Consider the following 18,893-nt stretch of genomic DNA (forward strand, 5'->3'; position numbering starts at 1 on the left):
ACACACACATATACTCACACACACACAAAGTCTTGATATAGCTGAAGGAGAAAGTTTACAGGAACAAGAAAGTAGAAAAACAGGAAACAGAAAATCCCTTCAGTTATTTTATAAATATTAAGTTACTCTGAATTCAAGAATATTAAAGGTCGGGGAAGGACTGGAGGATCTGAAAGGGCTTGCAAGCCCTTGGGAAGAACAACAAAATCAACCAACCAGATTCCCCCAGAGCTCCCAGGGACAAAACACTAACCAAAGAGGACCCATGGTTCCAGCTGCATATGTACCAAAGGATGCCCTTATCTGACATCAATGAGAGGGGATTAATTCTTTCACACATTAGCTCTCTGATTCATCTCCAGGCTGAGTCAGTTCTATTCAGTAAATACTTACACAGTCACCTGGAACAAGTACTTCCACAATATATTCTTAGATCTTCTATGGCAAAAGGGGAGCTTCAATTGTCCTTCCTAATTAGCACCAACAAAACACAGCAGTTTATAGTCAAGGACAACCGCATCTATCAAAAGCTATTTCCCAGAGTGACATGGAAGGTCATTATATCTGGTGTGTGGTTATCACTGATGCTGTATTGCAAGCAAAACTGAGGCACATGACTCTGGCCTTCCTGATTTATTTTATATTCTTTTGTGATGGTTTTTATTTCCTCAGCAGCTGCACTGCAATAACTGTATATTACTCAATGTTTGGCTACAGAGCCATGGATGGATGTGTGTTACAGAGTACTTTATGTTAGGAGTAGGAGAATTCATGACAGCATGGATACAGTATGGAGGTGAATACGTCTTAAAGTGTGTGTACATGGGGTAAGCCACATGATCCACACACAAGGGACCATCGCCTTGTGGATCCCTAGGTGGCTATGACTTCACACATATACAGGAAAGGATAGCTGGGTCTGGGTTTAGTCAGAGAAGATGCAACTGACCCTAAAGAGACTGAGGTCTCTGCAAGTTTAGAGGTCTGGTAGGGTGGGTTTGGGGAACCTCATGGACGGAGGAGGGACAGGGGAGGAGGTATGGGATGTGGAAGAGACAGAGGGTAGATCTGGACTTTAAAAGAAAAATCAAAAGTAAAACAAAAGCATAAAAGTTTTATTTTTTGCCGGGAGTAATGGCGCACGCCTTTAATCCCAGCACTCGAGAGGCAGAGGCAGGTGGATTTCTGAGTTCCAGGCCAGCCTGGTCTACAAAGTGAGTTCCAGGACAGCCAGAGCTACACAGAGAAACCCTGTCTCGAAAAACCAAAACATAACAAAATTAGTGTTATTTTTCTTGTGTTTCAGACTTGCTTTTCTTTCTAAGCAGAGTAAGTTTGTCACCTTTCTGGATAGACAGAATTAATAGGAGCTAGAAAGTTGAAAGCAAAGATGGCTATTATACCAGCATGGGTTCAGCACATCACCACATCAAGGACAGGGTGAGGGAGTGGGCTGTGGAGCCAGCTGAGAGCCACAGCCTCATGACTGGACACCTGAGAGTGCCAGGCTCCCCTGTGCCTCATTCAGTCCTCACTCACCTCACAAGGTGAGGACTTGCTCACTCTTGCTTGTAGGGAGTAGAGCATTGATCACTTTGACCACTAGGGGGAGCAGTGATGAGGGGTCAGGACTAATTCAAAGGTGTATATGGGCAGATGGTCTGTTACCCTGCCAGCTGGGTGTGGTATCAGAGAAGGAAGAGTGGGTGACCATAATCAGACTGACATTTTCTCAGCGCCATGCTCTAAGTACAGCCTTGGGCAAGTGGGTCCATCATACTGAGCTTTGGCTTCCTTATCTGTCATTGATGATAAGAATCCAGACCTCACATTGATGTTGTTTAAGTGAGATGCTTTGACAGCTGCCTAGCTATTGAAAAGAGATCAATATTATTGCTTATTACAGTGTAGACCCAGGGCCTTCCCTGGGAATAACAACAATAACGATTATGTTAGCAGCAATAGAAGTAAACGAAGGAATTATTATTAGATTTTTCCCATCTTTTCTTTCAGTCAGGTCCAAGTTTAGGAGTGCAGGGGACTGGGCCTGGAGACTGCTGTAGCTGGTTGAGATTCACAGTTGCTTAGCTAGCTCCTGTGGAGAAACAGGGAAAGCCACTTTTGGCTACTTAGGTCCAAAGCATGCATAGGTAGGATAGCCTCTACTAGTCACTTGCATGGTGGTGGCTGTCTTGGGTTGAATCTTTGTCCATTGCACTGCAGCTCAAGGCTTTTCTTAGGATTAAATCAGGGAGAACTTAGGGGGATTTGACCAAGAAGAGACTTTTATGAGATGTGTAGCAAATCCCAACTGTGACAGGCAGGTTTGTTATGAATACCTTCTTTATATACAGTACTGGAAATGCCCAAGTCACTTCTCCTTGCACAGTAGGCCATACAGCATGGTAATTCACTTTATGTTGCCTTCCTTTCTGGAGTTAAAATTCCATGTAAAGAAGAAAATAGATCCTATGACATCTGAACTCTTAAAATTGATCTGTGTGGATGGGTTTTTTTTTGTTATTTATTGTTAATATTTTTGGTTTCTGAACCTGTTTTGTTTGCAAGAGGAGTATGTATTCTACAGGACTGTGACTGTAGCTATTCTGAATTTGGGTGCAGGGAAGCATGTTTCAATATGCCATTCTTACAGTAAACTTTTTTATAACCCAAATTAAATAACTATGTACAAATTACAGAAGCTGACAGAAAAGTCTCCTACATGTACAAATATGGATAAGAGTAGACACAGCAGGGGATAATAGGTGTGTATGCTGAGTGCTTACAGCAGCTGGCTTGCCCTAGGCCACCCAATACTCTTCCAGATTTCCCCATTACTGTTGTGCTCACCTTGTCCAGCAAGAAAATATGCAACAAGGTCAGATTCTTCTCAACAGCTTTCTTTATTTCAGGAACACCTCCATGCTACTGGGGAACTCAGGGAAACCCCTGGAGGACCGCCTATATCCACCCCAGCACTGTGGAGAGCTATGTGTCCTCCTGGGATTTGTCAGTATGTCGGACCCTTTGATGTGTAACACCCTCTCAGAGGGTTTGGCGCCAGATTCGGGCTGGAACCTGTGCAATGGCTTTGTTTAAGGCACTGGTGTACTGGAGGTCCAGGGCATTTTTTGGGCGTGCGGCTGCCTACACATTACACCCTTCACTTCACCACCTACCCTGTTCTTGTGTTAAGACTCCCACTTTGCAACAAACTTATCACACAGGGATTTTACACAGTTTGGGGAGGGCTTGGATCACAGGCAAAAAAACAGGTCATGAGGGATCTTTTTTTTTTTTTTTCAAGTTGAACAGTTTGCTACTATGCTTAGAACAAAAAGAAATACATTATTGTAGCTTATAGCAAAAAAATAAACAAAAAAACAAAAAAGAAAAACAGCAAAACATAAAAACAAAACCCAATCCATGCTAAAGTGGTTAGGGACAGGAAAGACGATCTCATTAACCTTGAGTGGCCAGCCCCATGTAGCACTATTGCCCTGTTTCCCATGTTTAGCTGCTGCCAGGCTGTTCATACTTCCAATGCCATCCAAAACCTGTGGCTAGCCTCCAATGAGCTGGTTGCCACTCACACTTCCCCTTTACCTCTTAAGATAATGACACAAAACCCTTGTAATATGCCAGACAAATTTATTAGGGGAAATCTACAACCACAAAATGCCCATGTAAACAATGCAAAACTCAACACATACAAATACAACCTGCACACTTAGATCAGGAAAATGTACCTACATTACTCTATTTCCCATTTATGAAATCCCCAGTTACTTATGGCCCCTAGAGCCCCGTAGTCCAGCACCATCTTCCTATTCCTCCTTATTTTGTCCTTCATTCTCTCTCTCTTCTCCATCTCACTTCCCCTCTCTAAAAATCTCAGCTCTGCCTTTCTTCCCCCTGCCCAATAAGAGCCTCTAGCCTTATCTGATCAATTAAGATTTCAGCTGACTGCACCTGTTTTTAGGGACTCTTGAGGGAGCAGAGCACACAAACAGCAATATTCCTTCCACCCCTTTTTGTTCAATTAAAAGGCTCTGAACACAGAAATAGCAGTGGTAATATCAGAGCCGTGTATACATGCCTGGCAGTCTAGGACACTGAGTGTGGGCAGGTCAGGCACTGTACCTACAGATCTTCTGAGATTCTCCACTCAAGTGGATTTGAACCTGTTCATCTAATACAGCATATTCACTGGAAGGGCAAAAGCCAACTGCAGGAAGTGTGGGGATGCCTCACAGTTTAGAGCATCTGCTACTCACTAGAAGACCCACATGGTACCTAACAATCATCTCCAGGAATGGTTGTGATTCCATCTATGCTCTGAGGGAAATGTCCCTCAGGAGGAGCCACATACAGTATTATATTCAGTAGGAAAAACACCCATTCACATAAATGTTCAACATAAGTCTAATCAGCAACAGCAAAACAAAGCAAGTTTATGGTCAAGGACAACAGCATCTATTAAAAGCTATTTCCCAGCAAGAAATGGAAGGTCATTATGTCTGCTGTGTGGTTATCACTTGACAAAGATGAGCTTCGAGAATGCCTTAAAGAAACAGACAGACTACTGCTCTGGTGGCAAGAAGCAAAGCTTTACTGATTTCTACAGCTTAAAAACACGGGTTATGACTTTGCCAATTAGGCCCAAACAATAACATTTTTACATAGTTGCACCGGGCAGACAATATTATCATTTTTGGAGTCATTTCCTCAGAAAGAGAACAAACTTCACAAGAAGAACCTGTTATCTGCAGACCCAAGGATATTTTCCTCTCTGGGTAAATATTAACTCTTGACTAGAAACAAGGAAAAACTCTGGCTCACAGAAAGCCATGTTTAGACATCCCTCCCTTTCAGGAGGGACGACCCCTGAACTTTCTCCCAGTTAATGTCTCTGACCTTTTCAGGCCAGAACAAAAGGGAAGCTATTGTTCACCTCAATCACTGATGCTCTGTTGCAAGTAAACTGAGGCATATGGCTCTGGCCTTCCTGATTTATTTTGTATTCCTTTCTGAATGTGTTTATATCCTCAGCAGCTCTAGAACAATGATTGTATATTCCTCAGTATCTGGTTCACAGGATCATGAATGAATGTGTGTGTGACAGAGTGCTATATGTTAGGAGTATGAGAATTCATGTCACCATGGATGCAGTATGGCAGTGATTACATCACCAAGTGTCTGTCCATGGGGTAAATAAAATTATTGATACACAAAAGTTCATCACCTTGTATACCCCTAGGTGGCTATGACTTTACTATATAGCCCTGGCTGTCTGGAACTTACAAAGATCCATCTCTGGATGTGAGTTCTAGGTCTACAGCAGGGGATAGAAAACCTGAATAAGGAAGATGGTCTCAAAAGTCACGACTTGCAAATCCATTTTTTGCATAAGAAATAGAATTTTTAAAGAATAGGTTTTACAATTTCAATTAATATAGAGATAAAGGCAAAAATAAACAATGAAATACAAGAACAAGAACATATAACTTCTAAATAACATAGCAACAACTCTAAGAACAAAAAATGAAATCATCAAACAAAACTATAAAAAAAATTATTGTTCATCTTTTTTCTGCACTTTTAGCAGCACAGACCTATAGCCTGTTACTCCTCTTGGACATTTGTTAGCAGTGCAGTCACCTCCTTTCTCTGCCAAGAGGCGTTGTCTGAAGAGAAAAGGGAATAACACCCTGAATCAGCCATGGCTTCCTAGTTAGGGCCTATTCCCACTCAGGACATGTGATATAAAGAGATTCATCTGAGGAAGATTCATCTGAGGAAGATTCTGGATGCTGGAGATCAGGGTCAGCAGGGGCCTCCTGGCATGACAACTCATTTTGCAAGATGGTCTCTTCTTTAGCTGTGGCCAATCCCAGCTCTCTAGCAGTTTCTGAGACCTGGGAAAGGAAGGCAGTTACTAAGACACAGGAATGGTGGGGAAAGGCATGGCAGCTGTCAGACCTTTATCTCCCACTACCTCATCTTTACTGGACAGTCAACATTAATATGCTAACTGAAATTACTGATGTGAAATCTGCAGATAGGACCCAGAATTCACTCAAACCTCCACATAGCATTCCACCTATCTGAAGACATGCATGCAAGAATGTGACATGTTATTCACCTGTCACCCTGAGTGGACAGAAGACTAAAGCAGAGTTGAAAGGTTCACTTGCCAGTGATAATAGTGCCTCCAAAGAGGCTAATTCAGAGTCTCACAAGAGGCTAACTTCCCAGAATACTTGTGTGAAAAAAGAGCAAAGAACAGCTACATTCCATGAGGAGGGCGGCTGCTTGGAAGTATGGATTAGAAAGTTGGTGGGAGGAAGCAAAGATAGATTCTATTGTGCCAATTATCAGATAGTCATAGCCTGGCCGAATTGTTTGTCCCTACCTGATGTTCTTTAGTCTCCAGGTTGTTGGTCTTCTCCTGTTCTTCTGTACCACTCAGGTTCAACTCCATCAAACATTGACGAATGACGGCCCAATCAGCCAGTACTTCCTTCTTCTCCTGCTGCAATATTGCCAAATTCTTCTTTATAAGATTCTTCTCCAGCAGGAGCCGGCTGTGCAGGTTACTGGAAACACACTCTGCATGGTAAGTTCCTGCAGCCTCCTCCTCCCATTTCTACTTACAGGTCCCATTAACCTGACATGTACCCTGATTCCTGTGAAGACCTAATACAATCCACCAGAATACATCCATGACAGCTGTACAAACAGCAAATAGCCATTTCATGGAAGAAGAAATTTGTGCTGCAGTCCAAACACCAAAAGGGTCCATGTTTTTCCAAAAGAAACAGGGATCTCCATCTACTCATGACAGCCCATGCATTGGAACAATACCAATTAGTAGGGTGCAACTACAATCAGGGTAGTCATTAGAACCAAAGGGAGGGCACTCTATCCTCATGTTACACCTCACTTAGCTCTGTAAAACCCTGCCTGAGCCCCACAGGCCCAGTACAACATATTAACCTTCTGATGATCTTAATCACTTGTCTGTTTAGAGGCTCCTGAGGATGCCTGGAGAACACTGGCAGTGGTAACAGTCTCCTAGAGACCTAGGAAAACTGAGTCCAAAAATCCAAGGGACACTGATGCCTAAAAAGCATAAAGTATAGAACCAGACCTGCAGTCTCCCGACCAGAAACAAAGGAAGGCAGAAATGGCCATTTCACAAGTGTTGGCCTCCCAGACAAGTACTTACCGATAGAAATTTATCTCCTTCATGAGCTCCTGCTTGTTCTCTCGGGCCTCCATGTTCTTGTTCTCTAATTCATGTAGGAATGTCATGATCTCCTTCTCCTTTAATTTCAGTTCTTTATAGTGTCCATTTGGCCTGTGGTAGGGCCTGGCCCCAGGAAGACAGAACTCCATAAACTTAGGCTTTTAGTAACACATGAACTCAGGCTGGGTCCTGGACTACTGCAGCCATGGAAACCACACACTGCATTCTAAATGCTGGGATTTTCTTAACCTTGGGAAACTGGCTATCCTGGCCCCTGAACACCAGAAGCTAGGCATCTAGATTGAGGGTGCCCTGGCTCCCTGCGTTCGTTACTCAGTAGGTCTGAAGGGCAGACTAAGCAGTTATGTTCTCAGGGGTCTAGGCTACAGGTCTTTACCCACCAAACAGCTGTGATGGTGTTTCCCCTGTTTCCATAAAAGGGATTCTAAATCCTGGATACCTAATACTGTAGAGACAGTTATTATATATAATTCTGGAGATGAGTCCAGACATCACCACAGATTTATAATCTGCCCCAAAAATACAAAAGTACTAACACATGTGACAACATAGTCAAAGTGCAATGCTATTTAAAGTGGGGACTACCAGGCCTCAGGACCCACCTCACCTGGATACTCTTAGGTAAGTAAATCCTCAGGCCAAAACACCTACCCCTAGATTCCAAATTGTGGAGAGAAATAAAAACATACAAAACATATTCACAGGTCTGTACCTGTGCATGCACATAGACTCACAGACTTAGACCTATACACAGGATGGAGAAACAAAGAGTGAGTGAATGAAAGAGAAAGAGAGACAGAGACAAAGGGAACACAATGAGAGGTAGAGTAATGCATGCAACAATACTGCCTCAGAGTATAAGGCACACAGACAAACAGGAACAGGCATGAACTTCAGGCATTCTAATCAAGCACTGAGAAGAACCATGTGGGACCAGGCCCCTCCAGCTGCTACCTGGAGGTTCCAACACTCAGTCACCTTCGAAACAAGTAAAAACACAACTACAAACTCCCATCACCTAGCAACCTCCTGTCAAAGGCTTTCCAAATGAACCCTAGGAAATCATCACTGCCTCTATCCCTGAGTTCTTCACTCAGACTCCAAGTTCCTCTTTTCAAGTGGAGGGAGCAGAAGAGTCTATTTCCCTTCTCGCTCCTGACAAAACTTCAGGTGTGGCCACTCCTCTAAGTATTTAGGGGCATGAAGTGAGGCCCAATTATGTTCTGGTGATATAGCTTCCCAGAACCCACCCCTTTAAAAGCATAAGATGAAGGAGGCATTGCAGACCCCGGAATGACACCACAGGTATGGAGCAACGTATACCTCTTGTTCATGGATCCCTCGGTCACATAGATCAGGCGATCTCTCAGCTCATTTGTCTCCTGGGTAGTGAGCTGGATCTCTTTGATCAGCTCGTTCTCTTCCTTCTCAAACTGCTCCTTGCTCATGACAGGTATAGGGGATGATGTCTGTCTGTGAGCCACTGTAGGTACATGAATACAAGAATACTTGATGTGAGAATGCAAAGAGTGTGGACTTACCAAAGAGAAGGAAAAAGGCCTGTAACCTAGTGACACCACCAAGAGATTGGTCCCAGCATGAGATTTCTTCTGAGTGGATCTCAGTTCTACCATCACTCTAGAGAGATCAGGTGATGTAAGTAGCCAGATGTATCCTCATTCCCCCTTAAACGTGCTTATGAGGACCAGAGAGATGTCTTCTTCAGGGTACAACTTGGCTTCAGAGCCCTGAGCCCTGTGGTTTCACAAGTCAGACTACAAATTCACTATCAAAAGTATTTGAGATCTTGGAGATGCTCAGATATCCAACCTGTTACTCTAAGCCAAGGAATTGGCTTAATAAGTCAGGCAGGGGGAGAATATGTTCATCACAATGATCAACTTCCCCCCTGAAACACAAAACATCCCAGAAATAAATATAGAATCCCCCTCTGGGTCTATCAACTGCTTGTTCTTTGTTTACAGTATAGAAATGGCTGCCACCCACAATTGGTGATAAAGAAAGGTAAGGTAGGAACTGTCACAAACAGGGGGTCAGAGTAGTTCTGAGAACATGACATCATGGTCTGGAGCACCATTCTCTCCCTGTGACTAATGTCAGATAACTACAGGAGCTAAAAGAAGCCTTGGACTGAAGTGCAGGTATTCCCTCCCTCAAACTGGCATAGCTTAGACCTGCTGTCACTCCTGATGGTCTCATTCTGTCCCTAAGTAACACCCACAATACCCAGTGCAAGTCAAGACTTGAAGTTCATAGCCTAACAGCTTTGACCTTGCCAACTCCTGCCTTAGGGGATGGAAAAGTACTGTTCTGAAATCCTTGATGATTCAAGAATTGTGATAACCATGGAAGTTTTTTTGCTACCCAGAGTCTCCAGTTCCACATTACTAGAAAGGCCAGCTCAGGCCACCCCTACCAGGAAGCTCAACATCCACTTCCCTTTCAGGACTTACTGCTCATTCGCCAAGTCCACCTCCTTCGTCCTTCATTACTCTCAGATGGAAGGCCAGCATCCTTCCTCCCCTCTCTGGTCTCTCTCCCATCCACATTGGTTCTCTGAAAAAGTCTACCAAGTCGGGCAAGCAGGGCCATCACTGCAATGTCCAGTCTCTGACTGAGAAATCTCAGACAGCTTGTTGTAACTACAACACTGGTGACATCACAGAGGTTGCTTAGAACTCTCCAGGAGACAATAGAATGTCCAAGAAGGGACTGCTGATGTCATGGACTACATAAAGCCTTTGGTTCCCTGCTAATGTTCTCCCTGTACTGACAGGAAGCTGAGCTGCTCTTTCCTGGGGCATAGCCATTGAGCACATCCTCCTTCCAAAGCCAGGGTTTGCTCTAGGCTTCATTGGCCACACCTAAGTAATTCCTATGTATCTAACTCTGTGTTTCCTTTCCAAACCCTTCTCAGAAATATCTCATCCTACCTTAAATTTTCCTCAATCAGCAATAGGAGCCATTAAAACTTAGTGAGAAATCATACCAGTTTGAATATGCAGCCAAAATCTACTCCTGTCTAATCATATACAGGTGCATGAAATCTCATCCATGCTGAGCCTTCAGGGCTGGTTGCAGTGTGGGTGTGTGTTAGGGACCACACTCATGAAGCCTTGTGTTTAGCATTTGAAATTTGCCTCAAGATCTCTTAGGAGGGAGACATGCAGTCATCATGCTTCTGACAACATTCTAGAGATCTTTTGGCAAAGGAAACTGAAATATGGAGCCACCAATGTGTGACCATCAGATTGTGTGGGGGCTTTTCTCATTGCACCAATCTCACCGATCAGTATTGCTTATAGCCCTCTGTGTGCTAGACCATGAGTTTCTGTATGAAATAAATAATATATTCAACAGAGGTGCAGATGTGCAGGCAGAAAGTATAGGGTAATACTATAGACATAGGTTAGTTGACTGGGCAAGGTCCTAGCATCTTGTATTTGGGTTCATGTTTGGCCCCACAAACCACACAAAACCCAATTTCCGTCAAACATGAATGATTCATTAAATGCAGACCCTAAAGTTGATTGATCAGAACCATTGCTCAGGATTTGTGCCGGAGCTATAGCTCAAAAAATCTATCTTTGTTAACTTATAAAGACAGAAAACAAAAACCCAAAAACCAAACCAACCAAACAAACAAAAACAAATGAAAAAACAAAATTAGTTCATTTAAAGTTAGGGAAGTATCCAGTGCTCTGTTTGGATCAGGCCGTTTTAGATATAACTGCATATTGACCCTTAATTTGAGGGGTCCCATGGAATGGTTTATGTACCATTGTAAGATTAACAAACCTCATACAGAACACAACAGAATGTGGACACCATGACTTTGTTGAGTCAAGTTGTTTTCTCTGTTGATGATTGGCTGTCATATGACAGCAACTATCTGAAATAGGGGGCAGACATAGAAATCAATGACTTTTGCTATACTGTGCTGTACATGCCTTAGCATTAGATTATCCAGGTCTCTCACAATGACTAGTTATGTTTCCACAGTACTTGGAGGCCCCACTTGGAAGCTCAAATATAGGAAAGTGGAAGCAGAATTGTCTGAGCTCAAGGTTAACTTGGTCCACATGGGGTATTTGAGACCCTGTTTCAGAAAACAACACTGAATCACACGCTACATCAAAGGCCTCACTTACCAAGTCTTTTCTATTATAAAGAACTTACCATTCTCTCCCTTCCAGTCTTTCTTTCTGGGAAGATGGAGAAGTGAGAATGATCTTTCCATTCTAAGGACTATGTTCTCTGTTTCCCTTAGCCCACATTAGGAAAAAATGAAAGTGAGTATCATCATCTGAACAACTGATTAATATCCACTGCTGGTAGCGTGATACAGTGCTGATGACAATCTTAGCTTCCTTTAGTGTTGCTGACCCAGCAGGAAGTATTAAGTGCTGAGGCCAAAGCTCAGAGAATCTTTCAAGGGGCTAGACAGAAGCCATCAGAGACTCTCCACATCCTTGTCCTGAGATGAAATCCAGGAACACAATGTGAACTTGGTGGCCAATTTACCATACATCAAACTTCTACCTCCACCTTTCTATGTTCAGTACAGGAAAGTGTGCATGCACCTCCATGCCAGATTGATCTTGATATATGTCCCAGGGCGCAGACTTTTTAGAGAGTTGGTTGTAGTCAAGCAGTTGGTGCCCTCAGTAAGATGTGAAGACTATCAATAATAAGTGACCACACTGTATTTGTTTAAACATTAGTTGAAAATTGAGCATAACTTAGGAATTGGACACCAGCTCTGTGTCCTGGTCTTTTTGTGCCTATATCTGGCTCAAAAGGAAGGTGGGAGTACAACTTGGGTTTCTCTGCATGGATAGAGTGAGTTGAAATCGGCACCGACCAGTCTGAGCAACTGTGCTGAGGCCCCTTATTTCACGTAAAAAACACACTCTCTGTCCTCCTTCCAAAGAGCTCCTGTTGAGGCCATGGACCTTGTATAAACATGCTAACATCATGTAGACACCTTTCCTAATAATAAAAAGTTCTCTCTGGTAAGGCTTGCCCCCTTACCATATCTGTAGGAAATTTGTTTCATGGAAGCAGTCAGTCTATTTCATGCTGTTGCTGTAATAAGCTTCCAAATTGTGATTGTTTATATACTCTTGTACCAGAGAGTGGCGCCATTTGATGGGGTAGCATTGTTGGAATAGGTGTGACCTGTTTGCAGTAGGCATGTCACTGTGTGTGTGGGCTTAATACTCTCATCCTAGGTGCCTGGAAATGGGTCTTTTACTAGCAGCCTTTGGGTGAAGATGTGGAACTCTCAGCTCTGCTCTTGCCATGCCTGTGTGAATGCTGTCATGCTTGATGATAATTGACTGAGCCTCTGAACATGTAAGCCCGCCCCAATGAAATGTTTTTATAAGTCTTGCCCTAGTCATAGTGTCTGTTCCCAGCAGTAAAACCATAACTAAGTCAGATGTTGGGACAGCCATTGAGGGAGGGGGCAAGCATGCGGCTGCTTGAGCGAGTTTGCAAGCTACTCCCCCAGTGCACTACCCCTGTCCTGGCCCGCCTCTGCTTGAGCTCTTGCTAAGCTGAGGGAGCTGCCATTTGCTGAGTGAGAGGTGCTGCCCCATGGCCAGAGTTGGAGCTAGCAAGCAAGATTGAAGCAAGCAAGAGTGAGTGAGTAATCACAGCAGGGAGATGTGCCCAGAGGAAGGCTGCATGGCCATGATGGGCATGCTCTGCTCCTGGTGGGAAGTCCCAGCCATCGCACAATTCTGCTTGTTCTTTCACAAGGCGTTATGCCTGCTCAACTTCGAGATCGAGGAGTTAGAGGCAGCTCTTCACAGAGATGACTTGGTATTTATCAGTGATCTGATTGCCTGCCTGCTTCAAGGCTGCTATTAGCGAAGAGGTATCACGTCTCAGACATTCCACAGCTACTTGGAAGATATTGTTAACTAAGGTTGTGAGCTTGAAGAAGGAAAGCCCAATCCTCTGAGAGATCCCAGTTTTCAAACCTTCCTCTGCGTACATGAGTAGAGATCCTGCATCTCCTCTGTGATTACCCGCTTGTTGCAGATGATGTCTTTGATCTTCTCAAGGGTCTGGATGCAGACAGTCTCCGAGTTGAACCTCTAGGTGAAGACAATTCAGGTGCACTGTACTGGTACTTCTATGGGACACAAATGTACAAAGAAGACTTAGTACATGGAAGGTCCAATGGAGAACTCTCCTTGAGCAGGGAAAGTGAAAGGCAAAAAAAAAAAAAAAAAAAAAAATGTCTCAAATGTTCCTGGAAAATCAGACAAAAGAAGAGGAAGGCCTGCAAAACGAAAAAAAATTACAGGAGGAGATTATATCCAGTGAAAAGCAGGAAGAAAACTCCTTGACATCTGACCTACACAAAAGAAATGGATCCGGAGGGGCAGGCCAAGGTACTTGGTGGATCCTGTGTCTAACAGAAGAATGGAGACAGGTTACTGAGAGCTTCCTGAGAGCCGACCTCTCTCCAAGAGCAGCAACTCTACAAGCTCCTTAGCAGGACTTCCTGCTTGAAATCTGCAACATGATTGCTCACAAGGGAAATCGTCCACAGGGCACAAAGCCAGAGCTGCAACACAGGTTTATATCTGTCCACCTGCCCATCCAATTCATCAAGCTAGAGGAAACTCCCATGCTCACCAAGATAGAAAAACAGAAGCACAGGTGGGAGGAGGAGGAACGACCGATCTTTCTTGCAGTGCAGAAGAAGGAGCAAGATCAGATGTTAAAGGAGGAGAGAATGCAGGAAAAGGAGGAAAAAGGTCAAGGCAGTGGAAGTCTGGGCTAAGAGGAGAAAGCTCAGGGAAGAATGAGCATGGCTATTGGCTAAAGGCAAGGAGCTACCCCCAGAACTTTCCCATTTGGATCTGAATTCTCCTATGAGGGAATGGAAGAATACCAAGGACCTCTTTGAATTGGATGATGATTTCACAGCCATGTAAAAGTTCTAGATGTGGCGAAGGCTCACAAGGATTCCTGGCCCTTCTTGGAACCTGTGAAATAATCTTATGCCCCCAACTATTACCAGATTATTAAGACCCCCATGGATATTTCAAACATGGAGAAGAAATTAAATGGAGGTTCATAGTTTACCAAGGAGCAATTTGTAAATGTCACGAAGACCATGTTCAAAAATTGCCGAAAATACAATGGTGACAGTAATGAATATACCAAGATGTCTGACAATTTAGAGCAGTGTTTCCATCGGGCCATGACAAAACACTTTCCTGGTGAAGATGGAGACACAGATGAAGAATTTTGGATCAAAGAGGATGAAAAATGCTAAAAAAGAAGGAGTCAGTCTGGTAGAAATAGTGGAAGCCATGTTTGGACTCTCTCAAGAAACACAGAAGTGTACAGCAGGAAACACCCACCAGTAAAGAATGGGGGAAAATCATTGCCCGCAGCACACTGAGCTGCCTCCTCAGGGGACAATCAGAGCAGCAGTTCCATACAACTCCCTCCAGAGGTCGGCACATCAAATGGCCAAGGCTTTTCTTGCCCCCTGCATTGTGGTAGGGTGCCTAGCCACGCATCCCTTTTAAACCAGATGAAGCCAGCAGCACCAGGAATGTTTGGCTCTCTTCAAGGATCAGAATCCATCAACTTACATGGCTCCTCTCGAATTCCAGAGGTGCCCCCAGAGGAGCCCTTGCAACACCCAACCTTTGCTATACAGTCTCCAGTTGGAATTAGCAACCATTGGCGATCCCTGCTCAGTGCTTCAGACCTTTCCAATATGGTGTCACATGTCCCATCCTTACAGCTTGGGCAGATGAATTGTCCCAGTCAAGTTGGAAACATGTATCCACCAGCTCCATTCCAGGCAGGATTTATTCCTTCTAGGCATGGTGGGACTCCAACCCGATCCCAGATTTTCCTGAAAGGTCTGAAATTCCTCCCGGTCATATTTATCATTCATACAAGTATCTAAATCGAGGACACCCTGCTGTTTGGAATGGGAACCATGGTCCTGTAAACCCTGGATGTTTGGGGCCAGTTGAGAAGCCCCACCTGGGTCCAGGACCCTCTCACCACCCTCATACCATTGGTCATGTGATGGATGGCCGAGTGATGAGACAACCTATCCCACCAAACCAGTGGAATAAACAGTCAAGCTTTCTACCTCATGGTGTTCCTTCCTCAGGGTATATGCAGCCACCCTGTAAGTCTGATGGACATGGTTTGCAGACACCTCCAACTCCAGCACCAAGTCCTGGATTCAGAGGGCCCTCCCAGATGCCCTGGGGGGCACAAGTAGGGGAATCCATGATGGACAGCCCTGAAATGATTGCCATGAAGCAGCTCCCCTCCGGTCTTTCCCCCAGGTATGCCTTACCACCCCCCTCCAGCGCACTCCTCCCCAATAACTGGTCCCTCTCCAAAGGTAGCTCATTCGTCATCAGTATGTGTGTCAGAGCCCTAGAATGCATTGGACAACCCTGGGAGTACACAGGAGATGACTGAAACACAAGAGCCTGAGGAAGACCCAGAGCCTTTGCCTGGACATGAAGAGAAAGCAGCAAGCATTTGTTCTTCAGAGGGGGTATACCTCAAACAACTACTTCACCCTGCACCTCCCTTGCAAGCCAGCGGTACCAGGCAAAGCTCACCACAAGAAAGGGAAACAGAGGACCTCCGACTCAATAGTGATGCTTCAGACTCTGCAGACACTTCTAACACATCAAAGAACAAGAACACCTGGCCTTTGGACAATAGCTACAGCAGCCCAGCTGTGCAAGGCTGTTTGAGAGTCTTCTCCATAGTGGCAGAGATGGGGAATCTACCTGAAAATGAGGTCCTTGGTGAAGCATCTCCCTGTAGTTCAGAGGGGAAGGGCATTGATGGTAGTGATCCAGAAAAGCCAATCTGCCCCAGGGGTAAAACATTGCAAGAAGCCATGCTATGCATAGGACCGAATGCTACTACATCTCTTTGCACAGATCCCGGTTGGATGGCAGGCAAGGTGAACCAGTTTTCTCCCTTATACATGCCTGGCATAGAATACTCTAACTCAGCTACACAGTACTCTATGAGTCCAAGTTTGCAAGGCTTGGGCTCTATGATGGGAGGAAAGTCCTCAGGATCACAGCCTCAGTCCTTTCCTCCCAGGGGGTTCCAGGATAATGGTCCCCAACCTGGACTCTTTCCTAGGTACCATCCTCAGCAAGGAATGAGATATACCTACCAGCCTTCTTCTCTGCCTTCCTACCACCCCTATCAGAGGACTCCTCATTATACATGTCCACAGGGCTTTTCTGATTGGCAGAGATCTCTCCCTTCCCAGAGAAGCCCAAGTGGACCCCCAGGGAGTCACCCTCCATGCTCCCTCTTCCCAGAGAAGAATGTCCTGTCTAGTCTGCAAGGTTGTGAGACACTAAATTCTGCCTTAACTCCTCCAACTCAAATGGATGCAGTGACTGCTAAGGTTGTTCCTCCTGATGGACACAATTCTGGTCCAGAAGAAGAAAAGATTGATGAATCTGTGGAGAGGCCAGAGAGTCCCCAAATATTCTAGATCTCGACAACCATGGTGCAGCTCCCAAGTGGCAGAACTCACTGTCAACCAGTGTCTATCTTTATGGAACTCCACCACCATCACTGAGTTCAGGAATGACTTTTGGTTCATCTGCTTTCCCACCCCACAGTGTGATGCTGCAGACAGGGTCTCCATACACTCCTCAGTGATCAGCCAGTCATTTTCACCCCAGGGCATACCCATCCTCTGTGCCTGCCCATCCACATCCCCACCCAGTAGCCACCCAACCCAATGGCCTCTCTCCAGAGCGTTCCCTCAACTTCTGTCACAAAGAGGGCCTAGGTCACTTTCAGGCTTCGATGATGGAGTAGACTGGCACTTGAAGCAGATTAAGAGGCACATTTCAAGAAGTACACAGACCAACGGGATTTCAAATGCATCCAGTCCAGTCACAGTCCTTATTCCAAAAGACCTGGGCGCCTGTGGAGTCACCAGAACAGTTGCTGACTCGTAAAATCCCAATACTTCCTTTGGATCAGAGCTAGTCTAGGGAGGACCTAAGCCCTAAGGAAATGGACGGCTGCTTGTGGAGACCATAAGTCAGGCCTGGCGGATTTGGAGGAATGAATGCTGTACATCTCTGTCCTGTCTTCCGGTTCCACCTCTTCACTGTAAATCAAGCCTTCCTCAGAGCTGAACAGTATAAGCCTTAGGGTCACACTCTTTAGATGAATGGCTGGCCTGTAGCTGGGATCATCTGCACAGCTGACAAACTTACCCACAGCAATATACCTGGAGTTCTTGCTGGCTTCTCCAAATCCCAAGACTCTTGTCCAGGGAAAATCAATTTAAACTTGGGTGGAGTGTACATGTAATGCTGGAGTGGTGCCTTTAAACTTTCATGAGCAGCTAATCTCAGGTATATATTTGGTGAAGGGACTACTTTAGTATTAATAGTTTTGGAGCTGGTCCAGTTTACAGAAGTTTCATGTTGCCAAATTAAAATTATTATTTTTTTTGTGGTGACTGTATTTTATATATAGTGGGACAGTCAGGTGGGTACATGGAGGAGTTGGGAGTCCTTCCCAGATACGGCCAGCATAGTGTACTGGAAGATTCTCTGTCTTTGTACAGTCAGGTCTCACTGAATGCCTGAGGAACTTGGAGAAGAGACCCTGAAGACTGCAGCTTATATATGACACTTAACTTGTTTCCTCTGCAGCTGGCCTTGGAGACAACATGTCAGCCTCAGCATTCATTTCACAGTTGATTGGACGGTGCTGTCATGGGGCTTTACTGGGTGTTGCAGCCATAGGACAGGTTGCTCTCACTCTGGTGGCCTAAGTTCTGGACTTGGGAAAGCATGTCCCTTCCTGCTTTCCACCAGCTCTACCAGATAGTTGTAAGCCAGGAATTTGGACTCTAGAGTGTTTTACTTATTAGAAGATAAAGTGGCTTCTTCATGGGCCTGGCAGGCCTGTGATCTAGAAGGCATCAAACAATGCTTTCTAGCACAAATCACATTTTGTGAAAGTGACTACTCAGGTTTGTTATGTATGTTAGTCTAAAGAAAAAAATTGCACAGGTTTGAAAAAAAAAAGACAGAAGTTGGTACCAGGGAATGGGGCATTGCTGGGATAGGCCTGACCATGCTTTCATTTGAAAGACTGTGGATTTGGTGACTTTGGATTTGGAACACAGAGGAATGCTTTAAAAGTGGCTTAATGGGTCATCCTAGTAGGAATATGGAAGACTTTGTTGATGGGAGTAATTTGAACTTTGTTGACCTGGCCCAAGAGATTTCAAAGGAGAAGAATTTCAGAATGTGGCAGAAAGACTGTTTTGTGGTATTTTGGTGAAGAATGTGGCTACTTTTTGCCCTAGACTGAAAAGTCTGCCTGAGACTAAGGTGAAGAGCCTCAGATTAATTGCATTGACAAGGGAAGTTTCAAAAAAAGCCCAGAGGAGACTTTGTTCTCTGGTTAAGTCTTAGGAAGACAAATTTGAACAAGCATAGCAAGCTTTGAAAGGAAAAATATAAAATACATGGTTTGAGTATTAAAGGGTTAACAGGAAGTGAAATGGAGCAGAATCCTGTGTTCTATG

The 18,893-nt window shown here is 44.5% G+C and overlaps 1 protein-coding gene across 1 annotated transcript; it reads right to left on the minus strand.

Moving 5' to 3' along the window:
- Positions 1-5,733: 5,733 nt before the first annotated feature.
- Positions 5,734-9,886, minus strand: LOC147005006 (disks large homolog 5-like). Its single transcript, XM_085836125.1, has 5 exons — positions 9,748-9,886; positions 8,597-8,756; positions 7,232-7,375; positions 6,416-6,599; positions 5,734-5,918 (listed from the first exon to the last, which is right to left on the minus strand). The coding sequence occupies exons 1-5, from the start codon at positions 9,884-9,886 to the stop codon at positions 5,742-5,744; spliced, it is 804 nt and encodes a 267-aa protein (XP_085692251.1). The 3' UTR covers positions 5,734-5,741.
- Positions 9,887-18,893: the final 9,007 nt, after the last annotated feature.

The sequence above is a fragment of the Mus caroli genome, unplaced genomic scaffold (genome assembly GCF_978045245.1).
Source record: "Mus caroli unplaced genomic scaffold, Mus_caroli_1 scaffold_4, whole genome shotgun sequence".
Lineage (NCBI taxonomy): Eukaryota > Metazoa > Chordata > Mammalia > Rodentia > Muridae > Mus > Mus caroli.

Excerpts from the sequence above, each read along its gene's own strand:
- LOC147005006 (XM_085836125.1), bottom strand. The coding sequence starts at position 9,886 with ATGGCCCTGCTTGCCCGACTTGGTAGACTTTTTCAGAGAACCAATGTG. Across the intron at positions 8,757-9,747 it reads GTGGACTTGGCGAATGAGCA|TGGCTCACAGACAGACATCA; the intron begins GTAAGTCCTGAA and ends ATGTACCTACAG. Across the intron at positions 7,376-8,596 it reads GAGGGATCCATGAACAAGAG|GCCCTACCACAGGCCAAATG; the intron begins GTATACGTTGCT and ends TCCTGGGGCCAG.